We start from the raw sequence: 19,651 nt of genomic DNA on the forward strand, positions 1-19,651 counted from the left end.
TCTCTCTCTCTCTCTCTCCCCTTAAAAAGAACATTTTGGTATTTACTTTCTACTGGTGGGGTTCTTCCACCATTACCTGGCTCCCACTTAGGGGCTCCTGACAGGGCAAGAAAAACTGATGTAATGGTGTCGGCCGCCTTAATTTATACTACTGACGACCTGACGTCAGGCTGAAGTGACAGCAACCAACACACACATACTAAGCCTGTGGTATTCCAGCCGGTCAAGGGCTACCCTGGCAGAGATAATCCAAATGTGATGGCTGCAACAGTGAATACACTCGAACATCTACATTTAAGATAAGTGTACACAGCTGTACTTTCTGAATTGTAATGCATACTAGAGGTCAGCCCACCTTTCTGAAAGTTTCTTACTTCATAGTCGAAAACTCATCTGACACAGATATCCTCCAGAAGGGCCTCACAGAAACGGATAACTGGGGCCAGAGCCATGGCCTGAAGTTAAACGCCAAAAAATACATAGTCATACCCTTCGGGAAAAACAAGGTTACCCCTAGCTACCATATAGGTGGCAATCCACTGAGCACAGAAAAAGTCATCAGGGATCTGGGGACCCAGGTTGACAGTAACCTTTCGTTTGACACTCATGTTGCTAAAGTAGTTAGGAAAACCTTCTATATCGCCCACCTGATCATGAAGGGATTCACATCTAGATCAAGGGAGGTCATCGTCCCCCTGTACTCATCACTCATTAGACCTATGATTGAGTACAATGCCCCATTCGGAATGTATCTGACCAGACACCTGCTGCAGCTTGAAAGGCCCCAAAAGTTCCTCACCAAAAGGATAAAGGGTCTCAAAAATATGTCTTATGCTGCCCGACTGAAAGAACTCCAGCTCTATTCAGTCTCATACCGCTTGCTCAGAGGTGACCTGTGCCTCACATATAAGGCCATGTCAAACCCAGATTTGATGAATATGCTTCACCTCAAAAAATCTAGATCCCTCAGAACCACAAGGGCGGGAGACTTAAACCTTGACACGGTTATAAATAGAACATGCTAGAGGGACAGATTCATCACCCAGAGACTCCCTATGCTGTGGAACAAAATCCCGGTACATGTGAGGCAGAGCACCTCGCCAGCCTTGTTCAAAAGGAATCTTGACCAATGGATGGTAGATCGCAGATATACCCCAGGGATTACTTCAGTGTCACTGCTTGACAGAGGCACAGCAAAATGATAGGCATAGTTTTTATTCAAACTAAAGGGGTGGCGAAAGCCACATAACTATGGACTAGGCTTATAAATGCCCTTGGGCAGATAGCCTAGTATGAACCTATGAACCTATGAACACTGCTCGCTTACCTTTAGATCACCAGATGCAAGTACTCCGGATATCTTCAATATTTGCAGTTAGTACTGTGTCCCTGAAGTTATGTATCACTTTTCAGATTACTGTTTCCCAGATGCATTGTTTCTTTTATTGAATTTAAGCTACCATATTTTAGTCCTTTCTAACCTTTGTACACCTTCTTGTAGTGTATGTACAGCTGCTGTCAGTGGCTCTGCATAGCGCACTTGTCTTTGATGCCAGGTTGGGTGCTGTTCCCACCTTATTCATTTATTTATTTGTTTTCCAGTACTGACACTGTAGTACAATGTGGGGGGTTGGCAGTGGTCATGAGGTGTTTCTTGAGTTGTTAAAACCAGGGTCCACTCTGTCTGATTTGGTGGTAGTTCAGGTGGTTGTAAGGAGCATCACAAATAGTATGGGAATTTTACCAGATTTCCTTAGTAAGTATGAATACTACTCAGTCCTTCCCTCAAAAATAAGCCATGCCTAAAGGACCTAACCGAGTCACCAAAAGTAAGTAAATAAATAAATTGTATGTGAACCCTACTGCTGTCAGCAAAAGGTATATTTTCTTTCCAAACATTATGCAATCTCACTTGCATAGATGTTGAAAGGGACTATCTCAAGTACTGACTCACTGTGGTTCCCCAATGATGATTATCTTTTATCTTTTCAGACTCCGTTTACTGCTGCCTCTAGTTCCATTGAGTTAGAGTTAGCACCCATTACTAAAGAGGGCAGGGGGGCTTCAACCCCTTCACCACCTTAGTAATGGATCCTAACCCTAACCCTATTGCTACACTTCCCCACCACTAATCCTACACCTTAATGTCATTACAACCTTCCTGTAACAGCCACTACATGAGATAGACACAGACACTTAAACATTCACAAACACAAACAACACTACATCTATCCCCTAACCTAACCCTTACCCTAAAATACATAAACTCACACACAAACACACAACACCCATCCTTTACTCATCCCAGACCCTAACTCACATTACACACACAGACACACACACACTCAATCATCACCCAACCCCTTACCTGTATTGACATTGCATACCATCAACATATCCACTGTTCAGCCATCCGTACCATCAACATTAAATCAAATCCCTGCATTTGTCGAGCAGACGTATGTTTGGTAAAATGTAGGGGGACCATGGGGAATCATATATATATATATATATATATATATATATATATATATATATATATATATATATGTTTTCTTTCATAAGTCTGAATGGCATGAGGCTCAAGTAATCACATGCTTGATGTATTTCTACAAAATGGGAGAATGTTGAATTGTGGTATACCCAACATAAACACCAAACCTTGAAACTCCCCACCCCTCTGGACCAAGGAACAAGCATTAACATGGGTCCAGAAGTAAATCTAGACTGGTAAATCGAGAATTTCAGTGTTCAGCATTCCTGTCTTTCCTAGGACATCGCACAGGTGGATTCAGGAGCATGCCATTCAGGCTAATGAAGGCAAACACACACATATATATATATATATATTTTTATTTATTTTTATTTATTTATTTAACATTTGTTGACTGGGAAAGTCCGGCTAGGTTCCACAGAGCCTGTTTTCAGTGGAGGCCCGGAGAGAAATGCTCCAGATGCATGTCTTTGGAATGCGGGAGGAAACCGGAGTACCCGGATGAAACCCATGCAAACACAGGGAGAACATGCAAACTCCACACAGAAGGCACCCCAGCCGAGAATCGAACCAGAGAACCAGAGAAATTGCATTCATGAAATACAGAAATATTGCCTGTACATAAACAGACCCCTTAAAATACATTGTAACAGCGAGTAGTTGTAGAGACAGTTCATATAACAACACAGTAAACTTGGGGCATAATGTGGCAGGCAGTCATTGCTTAGACTGCTTTTCATTTCACTTATATAAGTATGTGCGATTATTGTGTCCTGTATATAAATTTGAATTAAAAATGTGCAGCCATCACAGGGAAGTGCTGTGGTTGTAGAAAGTTGTGAAGTAATGCATCTTAGAAACTGTGCAAGGGTGATGGATTAGCACGAAACTGTGAAACAAAATATCAAGAAGCTACATGTCAAAGATATATTAGATCAAGACTGACTTCAAGGACAGACTTGTTTAGAGAAGGAATTACCATTTCCATCAGGCCATCAGGCCTGATTGCCTTGCCTATCTTTAGCAGTCTATAGCTATGTAATCCAAGTTAATGTTCGGACTCAAGATCACAAACTTAGCAAATAGAGGAAATTCTCTCTGGGGGGTGCTCTTGCCAAAACATTTAGTTTATTTGGATTTAAGTATCATAATTGTCAAGGGTTAACCTTTTAATATTAATTGCTTGTGTTATATTCCAATGCTTAACCCTTTTGTAGTCCATGGATTATAGATTCATAGGGAGGTACTAGGCTATTGGCCCTAGGGCCTATATAAGCCTAGCCAAGAAGGTACCCTGGCTATTGCCACACAAGAAAATTATTTTCCTGTGCCACTGTCGAGCAGAACTACAGAAGTGATCCCTGGGGTGAATTTCCTATTTCCCATCCAATCATCAAGATTTTTCATGGAGTGCTAATGAGGAGCTTTGTTTGAAAATGAAAAAAAACTGTTATAGCTAGTTTCTTATGTATGAACCTTACTGTTTCAAAAGTAAGCAACCTTGTGCTACCACACTGATGGCAGTGACATGGTAATGTCAAAAACCAGCTAGCACTATTAAAAGCTGTTAACACAACTTGTGGTAGCACACAGCAGTCACACAGGAGCAACACTTCAAACCAGCTAACAGCTTTAAAAGCTGTCACATAACTAACTGGCCACAAAACCTCTTTTTTTCTAAGGGGTAGCATTAAATAAAGACAGTTAGTCAACTCTCTCTCTGTATTATAAAATATTACAATCAAGTATCTTATATATAGTTTTAGGTTCATAGGTTAATACTGAGCTGTTGATCAGACCATTTGTAGCCTAGTCAAATGATCTCACAATGAATTTACCAAGGCAAGAATTAATACTAGACCCCTAACAGGATGAATTACTTTGGACCGAGATACATACCCTTTCCTTAAGGGCTTGAGCGGCCCGATTAGGGATGTACATATTATTGCCCATCCAGTAATCCAGGTTACACTTATAAAGATTCAGGGAACTACTATGCTTTACATTGGGGGGAGTTTGTTCCATAAAACAGGTAGTCTTTTGACCGATAGCTATCATGCCAGCAGGTCTTGTTTGTGTTTGCAGTGGAAACTCTGATCCCTTGAGCAAGTGTTTAGCATGTTACTAGTTTTGTGGGTGTGAAAGTGGTTGTATAGGACAAAATCCTTTGAAGTAATGTAGGCTAGGAAAAGATTCCCTTTCAAAGGTTGACAGGACACAGAAAATAGTGACACAGCTTTAAGGCAAGTCAAGGTAGCTCAAGGTGGACTTGCCATTCTTGATTGTCTTAGTAAGGAAATGCTGTGGTCTCAAGAGCTGGAGCATGTGTTTAGAAAAGTATATACCAAATGGGGCATTATAACCTATAAGGGAGGAATAGAAGAGGATAATTAATTCCTTTGATCTAGAATCTATACCCCCTGGTGATTAGTCTGGTTATTTAAAAGGATTTTCTAAAAACAGTGGTAACCTGTTGGTCAAAGGATAATTTATGTCAATGAAATTGCCCAAATCCCTAAAGACAGCATCAGTTTTTAGGAGGGGTGTTACTTACATAATAGGAGCACGGGTGCCTGGGTTTTCCAAAGGACACAATGCTGCCCTCATTTGTTGGAATTTAATATGAGGCCATGGTCTAAACACCATTTGTTAATACATATTAGGCCATTTCGTTATGTTTTTGATAAATGGATTCCAAGAAATAAACCTCAATAGAGGAAAATGGAATTGTTGATTTCCATTTTGAATACACATAACAAATGCTTATGAACAAAGACTTTAGTCATACTCCTGTGTAATAGCTTTCTGTCTCTCTGTCTAAACTAGTCCTTCATATGTGAAGTTTCAACAGAGTACTATGTATAGTACATAACAGCAGTATCTAAAGCAATGTGTTCATTCTGATTCATGCCATCACTACCATATCAGTTTGAACAGTAGTGCAGATGGAAATCTGGAAAGTCGCTTCCTTTTATGTGGTCAGTTTTGTCTCCTCTGTTGCTTACAGTAAAGTGTTCACAAATTTGGGTGTCAGGGCTTATGCAGGAGTAAACAGCTGCTTATCATTCTCAAGATATATTAGTAGTGCACATGCTATAGTTTGATATGACTTGACTCACCACTTATGAGAGAAATGTAACAGAAACTTTGTGAAAGATTACAATGGATGATTTGCTAAATTATTCCTGAATGAAACAAGTTGATGATATTAACAGAAACAACAAGAATAGGAAGCAGAAGAAGGAAAAATCCAAATAAGTGAAAAGTGCACACTACACTTTAAAACCTTATCCAGTCCAAGCAAAGAGACCCCAGAAAGAAAAAAAAATAACATGAAAAAATTACCTTAAGAGAATGACCACAGAGAAAAGAGACATTTTAAAACCATAGCACCATAGCTAGGCACTGTATGTCTGGGAATAAATAAGCAATGAATGGTACAAAGTAGACTTTTTGAGGTATCAGAAGTTCAGAGTCTTTAGGTTCTAATGCAGTTTACCTTTTTATGAAGCAGATATGTATATTTATTTTAGTATAACTATAATCATTAGCTGGGAAGTACAACAAGCAGTCCGGACTAGAATTCATACTGCTCAACTGTACAGATTTCTGCAGAATGTCAAGATTTTTGCCTCATATTTTTGGTATGTTCATCATAAAAATTGTTTTTTTTTGACAAACCGCTAGAATGATCTAAGGATTAAAGTCACTAAATAATGACATGCATTTTAGTTTCAGACTTCATATCCCTCAGAAAAATGCATTACAACACAAATCTTGTTATTATATCAACTTTTTTAAGTTTATAAGAGCAATATTTCAAATGTGTCCCTATTTTTGCACCTTTGTCCTCCTATTAGGTCAGGCTTTGTCCAGATTTCTTGTGTTGAGGTTGAGAGGTATGAATCCAGAGTAAATCATAATATTTGGCACTGAAATTATTAGAGTATATTTGTGGTAAAAGATAACAACCTCACCCTTATATCACTGAGCCACATGGATGCCTGCTGCGGCTAGTGGGTAACTTTGTGAGCTGATTTATAGTTCCATGACTCACAGGTTACAGCAGACTGTCAGTTGTCTGAGTAATAGCAGAAGTCCACCATCTAGGAAATATTTTTGTATGTGCCTTACAGTGTTTAACGCACAAGACAACCCCCTGCATTTTTGAAGAACCCCTTTCAAGTTCTGTAGCATAGCATTACATGGCTGAGATCATCATCCAAGGACTGCACTACATAACACTCAAGGAATTGATTAGCCTGCTTCCATGGGTTATTCTTGGGGACTTTGCTCATGCAGCACATAGGCTCTTCCCATCTTTTCTCTCTACTGTCCTCTCCCCAGATATTGCTGGTATAATTAATCTCCTTTTTTCAAAACTGCCACATTTAGGAAGTTGTTACTGCAGTTTGAGCAGTAAATCAAAAAACTTAATACTGTCACATAGAGTTTCAAAATACTGACTCTGCCACAGATGATCCTGTTTTAGTTAGTAACAAGGGCACTGGAAGAGCTGTCAAGGCATGAGAGAGGTATGATAAAGCACTCAATGTGTACGGCACATGTCCAAGGGAGTTTTTCTGTGGTAAAATCCCTGGTGGAAGTTGGTAACCCCACAAGAGCATTTGCTTCAATGGGGCAGGGTATCTTGAGGGGTTATGTCACTTGTGGAAATGAGTGATATGCCCTCACTGATTCACATTACATGCTAAACCCTGTAGCATGCTACTGTATATGTGCAATGCAGTTACATCTTAAAATGAAAAAAAAATATCCCCATAAATGGAGCCGGCAGAAGATAAATGCTGTTTGCGACTTGTTTGTTATATGCATAATAATCTGTTCTCCCACTCCTATGTAGTCATGTCTCTGATCTGTATGATTATATTAGAAGCTCTATACATTAGAAGCTCCATTCCACTTATCTACTGTTGTGCACAGTCACTGTAGGTATCATAACTTCACTGGACTCATTTAAAGTATCCTTAGTTTCATTTATCACATATAAGTATTAACCAAAGTACTACTGCATTTAGTCAAAATGTTTCTTGTATTATCCACAACCTGTGTATGAAAACATTTTACTTCTGTATTACATTTCAGATTTCTGTTTGCCAAATGTGTACGTGTTATATGCCATATATAAAAATACATAAAAATACATAATGCATATCTATAACAACATTTATTTCCTACTTATATTGTCTTTATCTGATTACTTTACTGATGCAAAGCATTTCTTCCTTAGGGGTCTGCTAAAAATGGATCTAGCCCATTCAGGCTGTCTTGGGCAGAAACTTATGGTAACACATTAAAATCATAGCACTACATCCTCCCAGCTTCTTCCATACAAAAATGTCTCCACATCCTGCTGCTCTCTCCTCCCAAAACAAGTCTCTCTCAATCTGCTTGTGCTCATATGGGTTGCAGGGTCGTCAGGTCCACACAGAGCTGTTGCACATACATATACATGCATGCTTCCCACATGTAAATCACCATATTCAGGAATTGTGCATAGCATTAGCAGTGAGGAATCTGTATACCTCTCTACTAATTATTTATTTATTTTTATTTTATTTATGTTACATTTGTTGACCGGGATAGTCCAACTGGATACATGTCCATTTTCAGCGGAGGCCCGGGGAGAAATCTCCAAGATAATAATACACATTGAACATTTAGTAAATGCTAGTTTCAAGCAGATTACAGTCATAAGCAATACCAGCATTTAGCACATATAGTACTAACTTATTATAAAACACTTTACAAAACATAGCATTATTTTCAAAGTTAAACATACATAACATTACATTCAGATGTAAGACACACTGAGCAACAGTTATACAACTGACCCTTCCTGAAATGGAGTGGTAAAAAAAAGTTAGAAGTAGTTGAAGGTAAGGCACCTAAGAAATAGAGAGGTCACTAGTCGGGTTAGTGCAAGGACATAACCAATGAGTTTTGAAGTATTTCTTGAGTTTGTTTTTGAATTGAGTTAGTGAGGGTTCTAGGGTCAAGTCAGCTGCGAGTCTGTTCCATATTTTTCCAACAGAGTTGGCAAACAGAAAGTCCCCAGCTGGATTTGTATGTTTGAACTACGAGTCTAGTGGATGATCACAGTGGCCGGGTGCTGGTGTAGGGGCTGATAATATTTTTTAGTGCAGGTGTATTTTCTGGTTGGTAAAGGACTTTACGTGCCACTATTAGCTGGTTGAACTGCAGTAGGCTTGGCGGTTCAACCATCCTAGGCAATTTAGGTTGTGACAGTGGTGTGTCCTGTAGGCTGTGCCAGTAGCAAATCTGGCAATGTCGTTATAGCAGAATGATAGTTTATTAAGATCTGTTTTGTTTAAGTTGGAGAATAGAGGTGAGGCATAGAGAAGAGTTGATAGCAGATGGGAACGGGCAATTGCAGTTCTAGAAAGTGGGGTAAGGAAAGGTTTGATTCTGTAAAGAGAGCCAAGTTTTTTATTAATGGTTTTGATAGTTTGATTGATATGTGCATCAAACTTCAGGTTGTTATCAACTGTGACACCCAGTAGTTTAGTTTGGGCTTCTGGGTAGATGATACTGCCATTGTTAGCATGAATGTTAATGAATGAATTGTTAATGAACTTCATAGTATGGCTTACTAGTGTAGAAGGTATATGATACTGCAGTTTAGTTGAAGGTATGTCTCCAAAATGCAGTCTGATGTTTTATCAGGTTTTCTATGCACAACTGCATATTGAGAAAATTCCTCACAAATCATATCAATTACTTGTACTGAAAAAGATATTTTATTTTGTGATGTGTAGACAATGAAATGTTCATGATCAGCTTTTGCTTTGGATGAAGTTTTTTGAATAAAATAGCACTTTATAGTTGTCATAAAGTAGCACTTTTATTTGATAATATTCAATGTTTGATAGTTCTCAAGCCAGGAATGTTTTCTGTACTTCTAACATTCTCATGACCTTATAACATATTACACTGAAATGCATTTTTGTTGACTGTACCTTATTATATAGCATGCTTATTTGTCTCACCTGTAAATAGTTACCTTTTTAGTATCTGTTATCTCAATAAAATGATATCTAACATGGTGTGCATAACAGAATAACTCAAAAAGTTCAGTAAGTAATACATTCTTCATTTTGTTCATAGTGGAAACCAGTCGCTAGACAACCTCTGAATATACTGGCCAAGAAGAGTCATGAAAAATCAGGAACTCTATGGAAAGAACCGAATATCTTCTACACTTCGTCGGAAGTTCTGGCATCTGAAACGTAAATCACCTAAAGATGGAGTTGTCAAGGGACAGATAAGAATGAAATCACCTTCAGGAGCCTTTGTTGTCTTAGGAGTTGCTGTTGTCATTGTGGGAATGATAATAGCTATAGTTGGATACTGGCCACAAAAAGGGCATCAACTGCCACGGGACAACAGGATGACAAATTCAAATGACACTGTTTCCTATAAGAAAGAAGTGGGATTACGACCCATTATGACCTCCCCAAGTAGTCAGAATAATGATAAACTGAAACTGATAGGTCCTGTTATCATGGGGTTTGGGCTGTTTATCTTTATTTGTGCCAACACAATGCTTTATGAAAATCGAGATAAGGAGACACAGATGTTAGCACAGAAAAATATCCAAAGTATGATGTCCGATCTTCAGTTAAATAGTAATGAGAATCGGCACTACCAATGGAGGACAAATCCATCAGCTGATGATGTTAAAATCCAGTTCTTGGAGCACGGTTATAATGTTGATCCACCTTCAAGTACCTTACAGTCCTGCCACAGTCCAGGAAGTAAGTGGGTTGATTGTAATGTGCCAAATAAGCTTCAGATGACAGCTCAGCTGCTTCATCACAAGGATATCTCACCATCCATTTCTCTTCACAGCATCCGTTCTGACTCCTGCAACTCCTCTGAAGGCAATATACACATTCCTTTAAATTGTGGAGCAGAGTCTATAGCATCTTCAACTATAAATGCTCTAGCTCTTCCTGTCATTAAATTGAACAACTGCATTATAGAGAATCCAGGCATTTCCAAAGTTGTTGATGACGAAGAAGCAGAAATTGCACATGCTCAGTCCCCTGTTGCTGTCCTGAGACATTCGTGGAACTTCCTACCCAGTTTTAGTGGGAATTCAGGAGAAGACAACCTTACCTGTGGTCATATATTTGTAAATTTAGACAGTCTACCATTAGAAAAACACTCTCCTTCCAAGCAAGTTAGTAAGCTGCTATCCCCACAGAAGGCTAAGAAAGAGTTTAGTTCAGATGTACAGCTCAGTACTGCAGGGCAGTCCACTTCCTTTGATCTTGGGCAAGGTGGAAATAGACTGGTTGCGCCAGCAGAAGAGCAGAAAAATCGAAGTTGGCCTAGGTTAGAATGCACCAGTGTGAAGCGATACATGAAACTAGAAAACAGGGAAGATTCATCTGAGAAACTGTTGGAACAGAATGACTCACAAGATAACAATAAAAAGCATTACTGTGAGAACTATGAGTGATTAGGTCCAAAAAGTTTATATGAAACACTTCAAAAGATTCTACTCTTGTGATAGTCTGCAGCTTTTTTAAAAAGTTTTATAACTATGTATATTTATTTTCCAGAATACATTTGTTTTTATTGTTGTTACTCTTGTTTTCTTGTAGTAAATAATGCCTCACACTCTACAGTTCTTGTCAGACGTGTGTTGATGGTGCCTTTACCTAACATTGATGATTTAGATTTTTTTTTTACACAATTTGTGTATTGCATTTTAATATAGTAATTAATTTAAGGTAGGTTATTCTGAAAAATTTTATTCATGTTCATCACTGAAAGAACCAGAAGCTGAATATGAAATCTGAATAAATACACTAGCACAAAGTATTTCAAAAGGACAATGCCTTAATTCCAGCACTTTTGTAATTCTGTAGTCTTTTGCTGTGTAAGCTAAGCCACAGGAGACCATCCTTCAAAGTAAAAAATATTAATTTTTTGAAGTTTTTAAATGAATGAGACATACATAGAGCTGTAAAACATCATGGCAAATATGATACACTTGTCCTGCATTGCCTGTCCATTTGCTTTCCCCAAAATAGGCTACCATTACAAGCTAAGTTGCACTTTCTTGTACTAATATCTTGGATTGATTGTCCCTTGTCTTGTTGAGTTTCTCCACCAGTTTGATTCTGTCACCATCATCTTTTTTTCCCACCTCCTTGCAGGTGAGCATCAGGTGCCACCAGATCCTCTACTTGTTTACTGGGTCTTCTGGATCTGCTTTAGTTTCCCCCTTGCTCAAGCCTTTATCTTGTTGAGTTTCCCTACCAATTTGATGCTATCCCACCTCCTTGCAGTTGACTGCCAGCTGCCACCAACTTCTCTCTTTGTTTAGTGGGTCTGCTGGTCCTGATTTAGTCTCTCCTTGCTCAATGAAACTCATGTGCAGGACAGGTTTGGAGATGGAGGGTGCCAGTACAGCATCATACTATTTCTGAGAAGTGTGCCCTAACCCCACCACCTCTCCCATCTGTCACCATCATCTTGATCTCCTCCATGATACAATGCTTTTTCACATTACCTCTAAGCTTTGATGTTCATCGTGTTTCACTGTTGCAGTCATTACAATTGGGTTATCTTGCTGGCAGGCTACCCGCAGTCGGTTCCAAAGTCTAGGTCCGATGTCGGTTGCTGTCGCCTTCCCCTGACATCAGTGCACCAGGGGTATAAAAGATGCAGCCAACACCATTTTCTTCAGTCTTTCTTGCCGCGTGGTGCCCGAAGCAAAAGCAGTTCGCATGTGCCGGTCAGCCGACTCCTGAGATTTTCACATTCGAATTTCAGATCCGAATTCTTCATTAAAGCTAAGTACGCCATTAGGGAAACTTTTTTCTTGATCCAGACCGATGTCAGAAAAAGTTAATAATTGTATTTCTTGTGGGAAGCAAATACCTCATAAGGATTTTCATTCTTACAGTATTCCTTGCCTAGGCCCTGACCACAAGGGTTGCTAGTTGTCGGTTTTGTGCTAGATTTAACCAACGCACTATTAAGCATTGGTACGATTTTGCATTTCATTACTATGGCAGAAGATTCAATTATATAATGCCATCGGAACAGCCGATGACCAGAGTTCATAAAAAGTGCAAGGGAAAAGAAAAGGACAGGCATCCGAGATCCAAAACCGACAACGAGGCTTCCGCTAAGCCAGTCGCTGGTTCTCAGTGAGGTGTTTTCACAGCCCCTGACGCCCGCTACCTCAGAGCCACAGGCCACTGACGACTCCCACTTGGAGCCAGCTAGGCCTCTGGATACTCAAGGTATTAGACACTCGGAAACTATCCCCTCAGATGGGTCTGGAACCGCTGAGCAGGCATCGGCTTCTGAGAGTGTTTTCAGACCTACACAGTTATATGTAAAGTATACTTCAGCTTCCAAAGCAAAGACTAAAGCAGCTCTAAAGGCAAAGAAACAAGTACAGCATTCTCCAGGACAGACTTCCTAAAAAACAGATGCTCAAAATGGCCGAAGACCTAATTACTTTGATCAGGGGTTCCCATCCCCCTCCTGACAAGATGCCTAGGCAAGAGACAGAATATAAATCTTCAGATCAGGTTTCCATTTCCTCTGACTCCTCTTCTGAACAGGAATACTCTCTTCCTCCTTACGAGGATTCTGATGCTGAAGAGTCTATCCCTTCAGCCTCACCGCCTGAGGATTTTTCTTTTGGGGAAACCCTACATACCATGAGGGAGCACTTCCACTGGGAGAGCCAAGACTACTCAGAATCTAAGAAAAGGCTTAGAGATTTTCTTTTACTACCTCAGCACAGGCCTCTGGCTATTTCTCCTGTGTTAGACATTGTAGATGATGTATTTTCAGAGTCCGGACTATCTCCTGACTCTTTACCTCCTGCCCCTGTTAAACCAGACAGATACTACAGGGTTCCGGATTCACATAAATTTCTTTATAAAAACCCTGCCGCTGACCCAGAAACTATTTCTCAGAGTCCCAAAGGGGTCAAGGCTTCTACTGCAAAAAAACCTATCCCCTCTGATAAAGATTCAAGGGCACTAGACAGATGGGGAAAAAAGATTTACACTTCTGCAACTTTGGCTGTGAGGGCTTTAAATTGTCAATTTCATATGCTTAAATGTCAGCAATATTTAATGTCACTGCTAAAACAGAAAATGTCAAATTCTGATTGTGCAGAAAATAAGGAAATGCAGGATTTATTGCATGCAACTGAAGAAGTGGGAAAGCATACATTGCAATGTGGTTTTGATTCTCTGGAGTCCTCTTGCAGGGTTGCTGTTATGGGTTCTGTCATTAGGAGGCATGCTTGGTTAAAGGAACAGAATCTGCCTGATCATGTTAAAGCAAAATTATTAGATGCTCCATTACAGCATGATACCTTATTTGGTGTTAAAGCAGGGAGGTAGTGAAGAAAATGGAGGACAAAGCAAAATCTATGCAAACAGTAAAGGATTTCTTACAGGTACAGCCACCCAGATTTAGCAGAAACTGGCCTACAAAGAATTGGTCCTTTCCAGTGTCAGACAGGCCACAAAGAGGCAGATACAAATGCCCTAGAGGCAGATCCCAGCCCCAGGGCTCATACAGGCCTAAACAGTGGGGTGCTTCTACCTCCAAAAGCGGAGAAGATAAATCACAGCCATACAGGAAACAGTCCCAATGACTTCCCTCTGCCAGCACCAAGCACTTACCTTTTGGCAGCCCCCTTAGGGGGAAAACTACCACTTTTTTCTCAAAATTGGCACATGATCACCCAGGACAAATGGATCTTGAATACAGTGTCCCGGGGCTACAGGTTCCACTTTCATACCCTGCCAAGGGCAAAAGGTATGCCAGACCTGCCACGTAATCAATGGGCAGAGGCACAAAAACAAGTTTCATCCCTCATGGACATGAGGGCCATTCAGCAAGTACCACAGCAAGAGCAGGGACAAGGATTTTACTCAAGACTTTTCTTGGTACCCAGAAAGGACAAAGCCTGGAGACCAATACTGGACCTGTCTATTCTAAATACATTTCTGGATGTTCCAAAATTCAAAATGTTGACTCTGCAGCAGCTTCTGCCCATGCTGGGCAAGAAGGCTCGGCTGGTAACTTTGGACCTAAAAGAGGCATACCTGCATATTCCAATCAGACAATCTTGCAGAAGATACCTCAGATTCATAGCTGGCTCAATGCACTACCAATTCTCTGCACTGCCCTTTGGCTTATCTACTGCGCCCAGGGTCTTCACAAAATGCCTGGCACCAGTAATTGCATTTTGCAGAGAAGCAGGAATTCAAATTTATCCTTACTTGGACGATTGCCTTATTCAAGCAGAGAACAAGGACATTCTACTAAAGCATCTGGCGTTTGTAAAAAGATTACTACTTTGCCTAGGGTACTCAGTAAACGAAAAGAAATCAAAACTAGTACCCTCTCAAGAGATAATATTCCTGGGTGCAAGCTTAAATACAACTGCCCAGATGGCTTATCTCACGCCAGACAAACAAAGGCAACTGACTTCTTACTTCAAAATGTTGGCAACAAAGACCCAGTTATCTGCAAAAAAAATTCTGCAGGCTTTGGGCTTCATGGCATCTTGCATTCTGCTAATTCCATATGCCAGGCTGCATATAAGGAAACTACAATGGTATCTAAAAAGTGTTTGGACTCAACATTGTCACAGCCTGGAAACATTAATTACCCTCATTCCTTGCCTGCAACAGGAGTTTCGATGGTGGGCACAGGCCTGTCACCACAAAAAGGGACAGCCATTCACCCTACCCACAGCCAGGCAGTCAATAACAACAGATGCATCAGATTATGCCTGGGGGGCCCACATGGCAGGAAAATGTATTCAGGGCACATGGCCCACAAGCCAAAGACATCTTCATATCAATCAAAAAGAGATGCTTGCTGTTCAGAATGTCCTGACAGCTTTCAAGGATCTACTCCATCCAGGACAACTACTGATAAGGATGGACAACACTACAGTCATGTGGTACATAAACAAGCAGGGTGGCACACATTCCTTCCCCCTCTGCAGACAAGCCATGACTTTGTGGGACACAGCATTGACTTATCAAGTACACCTGCAAGCAAAATTCCTGCCAGGAAAGAAAAATACGCTGGCAGACGAACTAAGCAGAAACCTCACGGATCCCCACGAGTGGAAACTGGATCCACAAGTCTTCAGCATGATAATAAAGAAATGGGGATGCCCAGACATAGATCTATTTGCCACCCCTCACAACTGCCAACTACAGAAATTCTGCACAAGGACTTATCACAAGCAAGCATGGAAAGTGGATGCTCTATCATTCAGCTGGAAAACCCTAACAGTATATGCCTTTCCTCCTCTGCCTCTCCTTCCCAAGGTACTCCTAAAGGTCAGACAAGAGAAGCCAAAAATTATTCTGATTGCTCCAGACTGGCCCCGCCAGCATTGGTACCCAATCCTAAAGAGCTTGTCTCAAGGCCCAGCCTAGACATTGCCTCTAATTCCTCATTTACTGACCCAACAAAACAATCAGATCCTGCACAGCCAACTCAGAACCCTAAATCTGGCAGCATGGCGGATAATGTAGCCATTCAGAACACACCTCTCTCTAAAGCAGTGATGGATGTTATTTTGGAGGCCAGGAGGCCCAGTACCAGAAAATCTTATGCAGAAAAATAGAAAAGCTTCTGTGCTTGGAAACAGGTACAAGGAATTGACATGTTTGTACCAAATATTCCTCAGATTTTACATTACCTAACTGAGATGCTGGACAAAGGCTTATCCTTTTCATCAATTAAAATCCATGCCTCTGCCATTTCAGCTCAATACAATACGGAACCACCAAAATTTTCACATCCGCTGCTAAGACAGTACCTCAGAGGGGCCAAAAACATAAGACCTCCAAGGAGAGCACCAGTACCTGCATGGGACCTTAATTATGTCTTGGAAAAACTCACACTGCCGCCTTTTGAGCCAGCCAATACAGCTGAAATAAAGTTCTTATCTTGGAAAACAGCTCTGCTCCTAGCAATAACCTCTGCAAGACGAGTCTCTGAGTTACAGGCACTAATGGCTGTGGAACCTTTTATCATTTTCCATCCAGACAGGGTTTCTCTGAGGACGAACCCGACATTTATGCCTAAGGTAATGTCCAGTGTGGCCCTTAACCAAACCACTCATTTGCCTACTTTTTATCCAAACCCACAGAATAAGGGTGAGAGACTCCTGCATTCTTTGGACATACACAGACAGCTACGCTTCTACTTGGACAGAACTAAGGCTTTCAGAAAGACTGAGCAACTCTTAGTAGCATATGCTGCAGGATCACAAGGAAAGTCTATCTCAAAGCAGACTATTTCAAAATGGATAGGCCACGGCATTCGTTTCTGCTATTCACAACATGGCAAATCAGTGCCTAAGGGCATTAGGCCACATTCTACCAGAGCAGCAGCCACTTCAGCAGCCTTCCTCAGAGGAGTACCAACCAAAGACATTTTAGAGGCTGCAACTTGGAGTTCAGTGCACACTTTTATCAAGGACTACCTCTTACCTCTCTACTCTAAATCCAGAGCAGGCTTTGCCACTGCAGTTCTGCAGGGCCTTATAGGCTCTCCTAATCCTGTTTAGACCCAGCCACCCAACCTCAGCTTTGGGATTCAACCCAAGTGTAATGACTGCAACAGTGAAACATGATGAACATAGTACAGTTGTGTACCTACCATAAATGTAGATGTTTGAGTGTATTCACTGTTGCAGTCCAGGTTACCCACCCACCATCCCCCTTTTCTTTGCTGGGACTTATCTGTATTTCTCTATCCTATACAACCTATGTGGTGTATTTGCTTGTAGATGAAGGAAATGTTATTTCTGTGCATGCATACTTATTAGCATAATTTTCAGCCTTCCAATTTGGGGGCACCTGACATCTGGGGCAAGAAAAACTGAAGAAAATGGCATCGGTTGCATCTTTTATACCCCTGGCGCACTGACGTCAGGGAAGAGGCGACAGCAACCGACGCCGGACCTAGACTTTGGAATTCAGGCCGACTGCTGGTAGCCTGCCAGCAGGATAACCTAAGTGTAATGACTGCAACAGTGAATACACTCAAACATCTACATTTATGGTAGGTACACAACTGTACTTTCTGTCAGAGAGTCTTCTGCTCGTATTTTCTATGTAGAAATAATTGCAGCTTTTGCAGATAGCTGCATATACAACCCACTCAGTATGGCAATACATATGCTGCGTAAAAATGATTTTGTAATTGCAATCGGAATGTATATGAGCTGCAAGTTAAAATGTGTTGGCAAACCACACAGCGTCCACATGTGAACATGCCTGGGGGTCCTTGTGGTTGATCCTGGTTTTCTATTAAAAATGGCAAGTCTCTGTTTTCAAAACTAACTCTCAAAGGAATGGATTTTTTGTAGGAAAAAGCAGGTAGCTCTCCTAAAATAGATTTAAGATCATCCTGGCTGGAAAAAATATTCCAATTCTTAGTGATGATTTCTCCCAAAGCCTGCATATCCCTACTAATGGGTAGTGGGAAACTGCAGTATCTGTCAGTGAGGTTTGTATTCTTGTTGCTGTTATTGAAGCCAAAAATCAGTATGGGCTTGTGCTTGCATTGCATGAAGGTAACTCCAATGGCCATCTACCGAATAGAGACTCAGTACTACAGTTCATCAGAACAGATACAGAAAATCCATTCCTTAATGAAACCAAAGTACGCTCTAATACGGCTACTGTACACGCTATTAACGTGACACCTAGCATTAACTCCGAGTGCAAGAATTTAATTTATTCACTCGAAAGGACACTGATAAGTTTTAAAAATGTGGAGTATGACAGTTTTTACCTCCACACATGCATCCAGTTAGGGATAGTTCCACAGGGACTTAGTTTCTACAAGTTCCCTAACTGTACCATTAAGAACTCCGCATTGCACAAAGAACTGGTACAACTATATAACGAAGCAGGAATTAACTCGCTTCAGATAATCAGCAAACATAATGAAGAAAGACTATCCAGGCATGTTCACATGTGGACGCTGTGTGGTTTGCCAACACATTTTGACGTGCAGCTCGTATACATTCCATCATTGCAATTAGAAAATCATTTTTACGCAGCCATCTAAATTGATTGTTCACTCTTATTAGCATTCAGTGTTTGATAAAACATACACAGACAGACAAACAGATACACACATGCAATATTTAATAATTTAAGTAATTTCAGATAGCAAGACATTAAAATATTTGCAATATTTACACACAGCCACATTTTCTACATTTGCAAGATGCTTCTAGGTTAGTTAAGCACAGGTATTAAGATGTTAATGCATTTCAGTGAGCTACAAACAGTGTACAGATGTAAAAAGGTTTGGTGAGGTTAGTGGCTGGATCAACAGTAGAGGCAGAGCGTGAAGGTTTAGAAGAAAATGCAGTTGGAAGTAGGAGGTGGTGTAGGTTGTAAGTCCTGAGTACAAGACAAGAAATGACATGGAGACACTAATGAGAAGTGAGCATTAGTGTGAACTGCCACAATTGCCTTAGGGTACATGAGCAGGAGCAACGCCATTTTGTCACTGAGGATTTTTTTGAGATCTTGAAGAGATTAAGGTTATTGATTTCTTGCAGTGATAGAGGCAAAGAATGCCAGTGCACTGCAACATATCTAGAATAGAGAGGATCACCATGTGAGTTGTTGGGTGGGTTTATAAATGTGAGGCATTGTTCAGAGGATATGAATGTTCTGGGGGAAGAGTACCATTTGATTAGGAGCTGCAGTGAGGGGCATGTGTTAGGGTTGTAAGGATTTTGTGGACTAATTTTAGCTGAATAAATGTAAGCAAATTAAAAGTATTCTTTTAATTTCTTAGTTTGGTGGCAAATGTTGCACTGTTTAAAGTTTTAAAAGTTGGGTTTATTATACTATAGAAGGTGCATAAAAGAGAAAGCAGGCAATAGGTTCATAGGTTAGTACTAGGCTAACTGCCCTTGTGGGCCATTTTAAGCCTAACCAATTCCCCCATGTTAGAATCAAATGTTGCACCTTGTGTCTGTAACATAAACAGCTTAACCATTATGCCAGCCTCCAGTCCTGTTAAAATATATGCCACAACATTAATTACATGCACAGGAATATGGAA

General features: G+C 40.5%; 1 protein-coding gene across 3 annotated transcripts in view; it reads left to right on the forward strand.

Annotated features, from left to right (window-relative positions):
- Nucleotides 1-11,169, forward strand: part of LOC122812911 (transmembrane protein 200A-like) — a 1,305,306-nt gene extending 1,294,137 nt beyond the window's left edge. For all 3 annotated transcript variants that reach the window (XM_044084975.1, XM_044084966.1, XM_044084983.1), the window contains one exon: nucleotides 9,644-11,169. In XM_044084975.1, coding sequence (XP_043940910.1) covers nucleotides 9,693-11,003 — 1,311 coding nt within the window. In that variant the 5' untranslated portion in view covers nucleotides 9,644-9,692 and the 3' untranslated portion in view covers nucleotides 11,004-11,169. The remainder of the gene's footprint in view (nucleotides 1-9,643) is intronic.
- Nucleotides 11,170-19,651: the final 8,482 nt, after the last annotated feature.

The sequence above is a fragment of the Protopterus annectens genome, chromosome 1.part1 (genome assembly GCF_019279795.1).
Source record: "Protopterus annectens isolate FY-2018-M chromosome 1.part1, PAN1.0, whole genome shotgun sequence".
Taxonomy (NCBI): Eukaryota; Metazoa; Chordata; order Ceratodontiformes; family Protopteridae; genus Protopterus; species Protopterus annectens.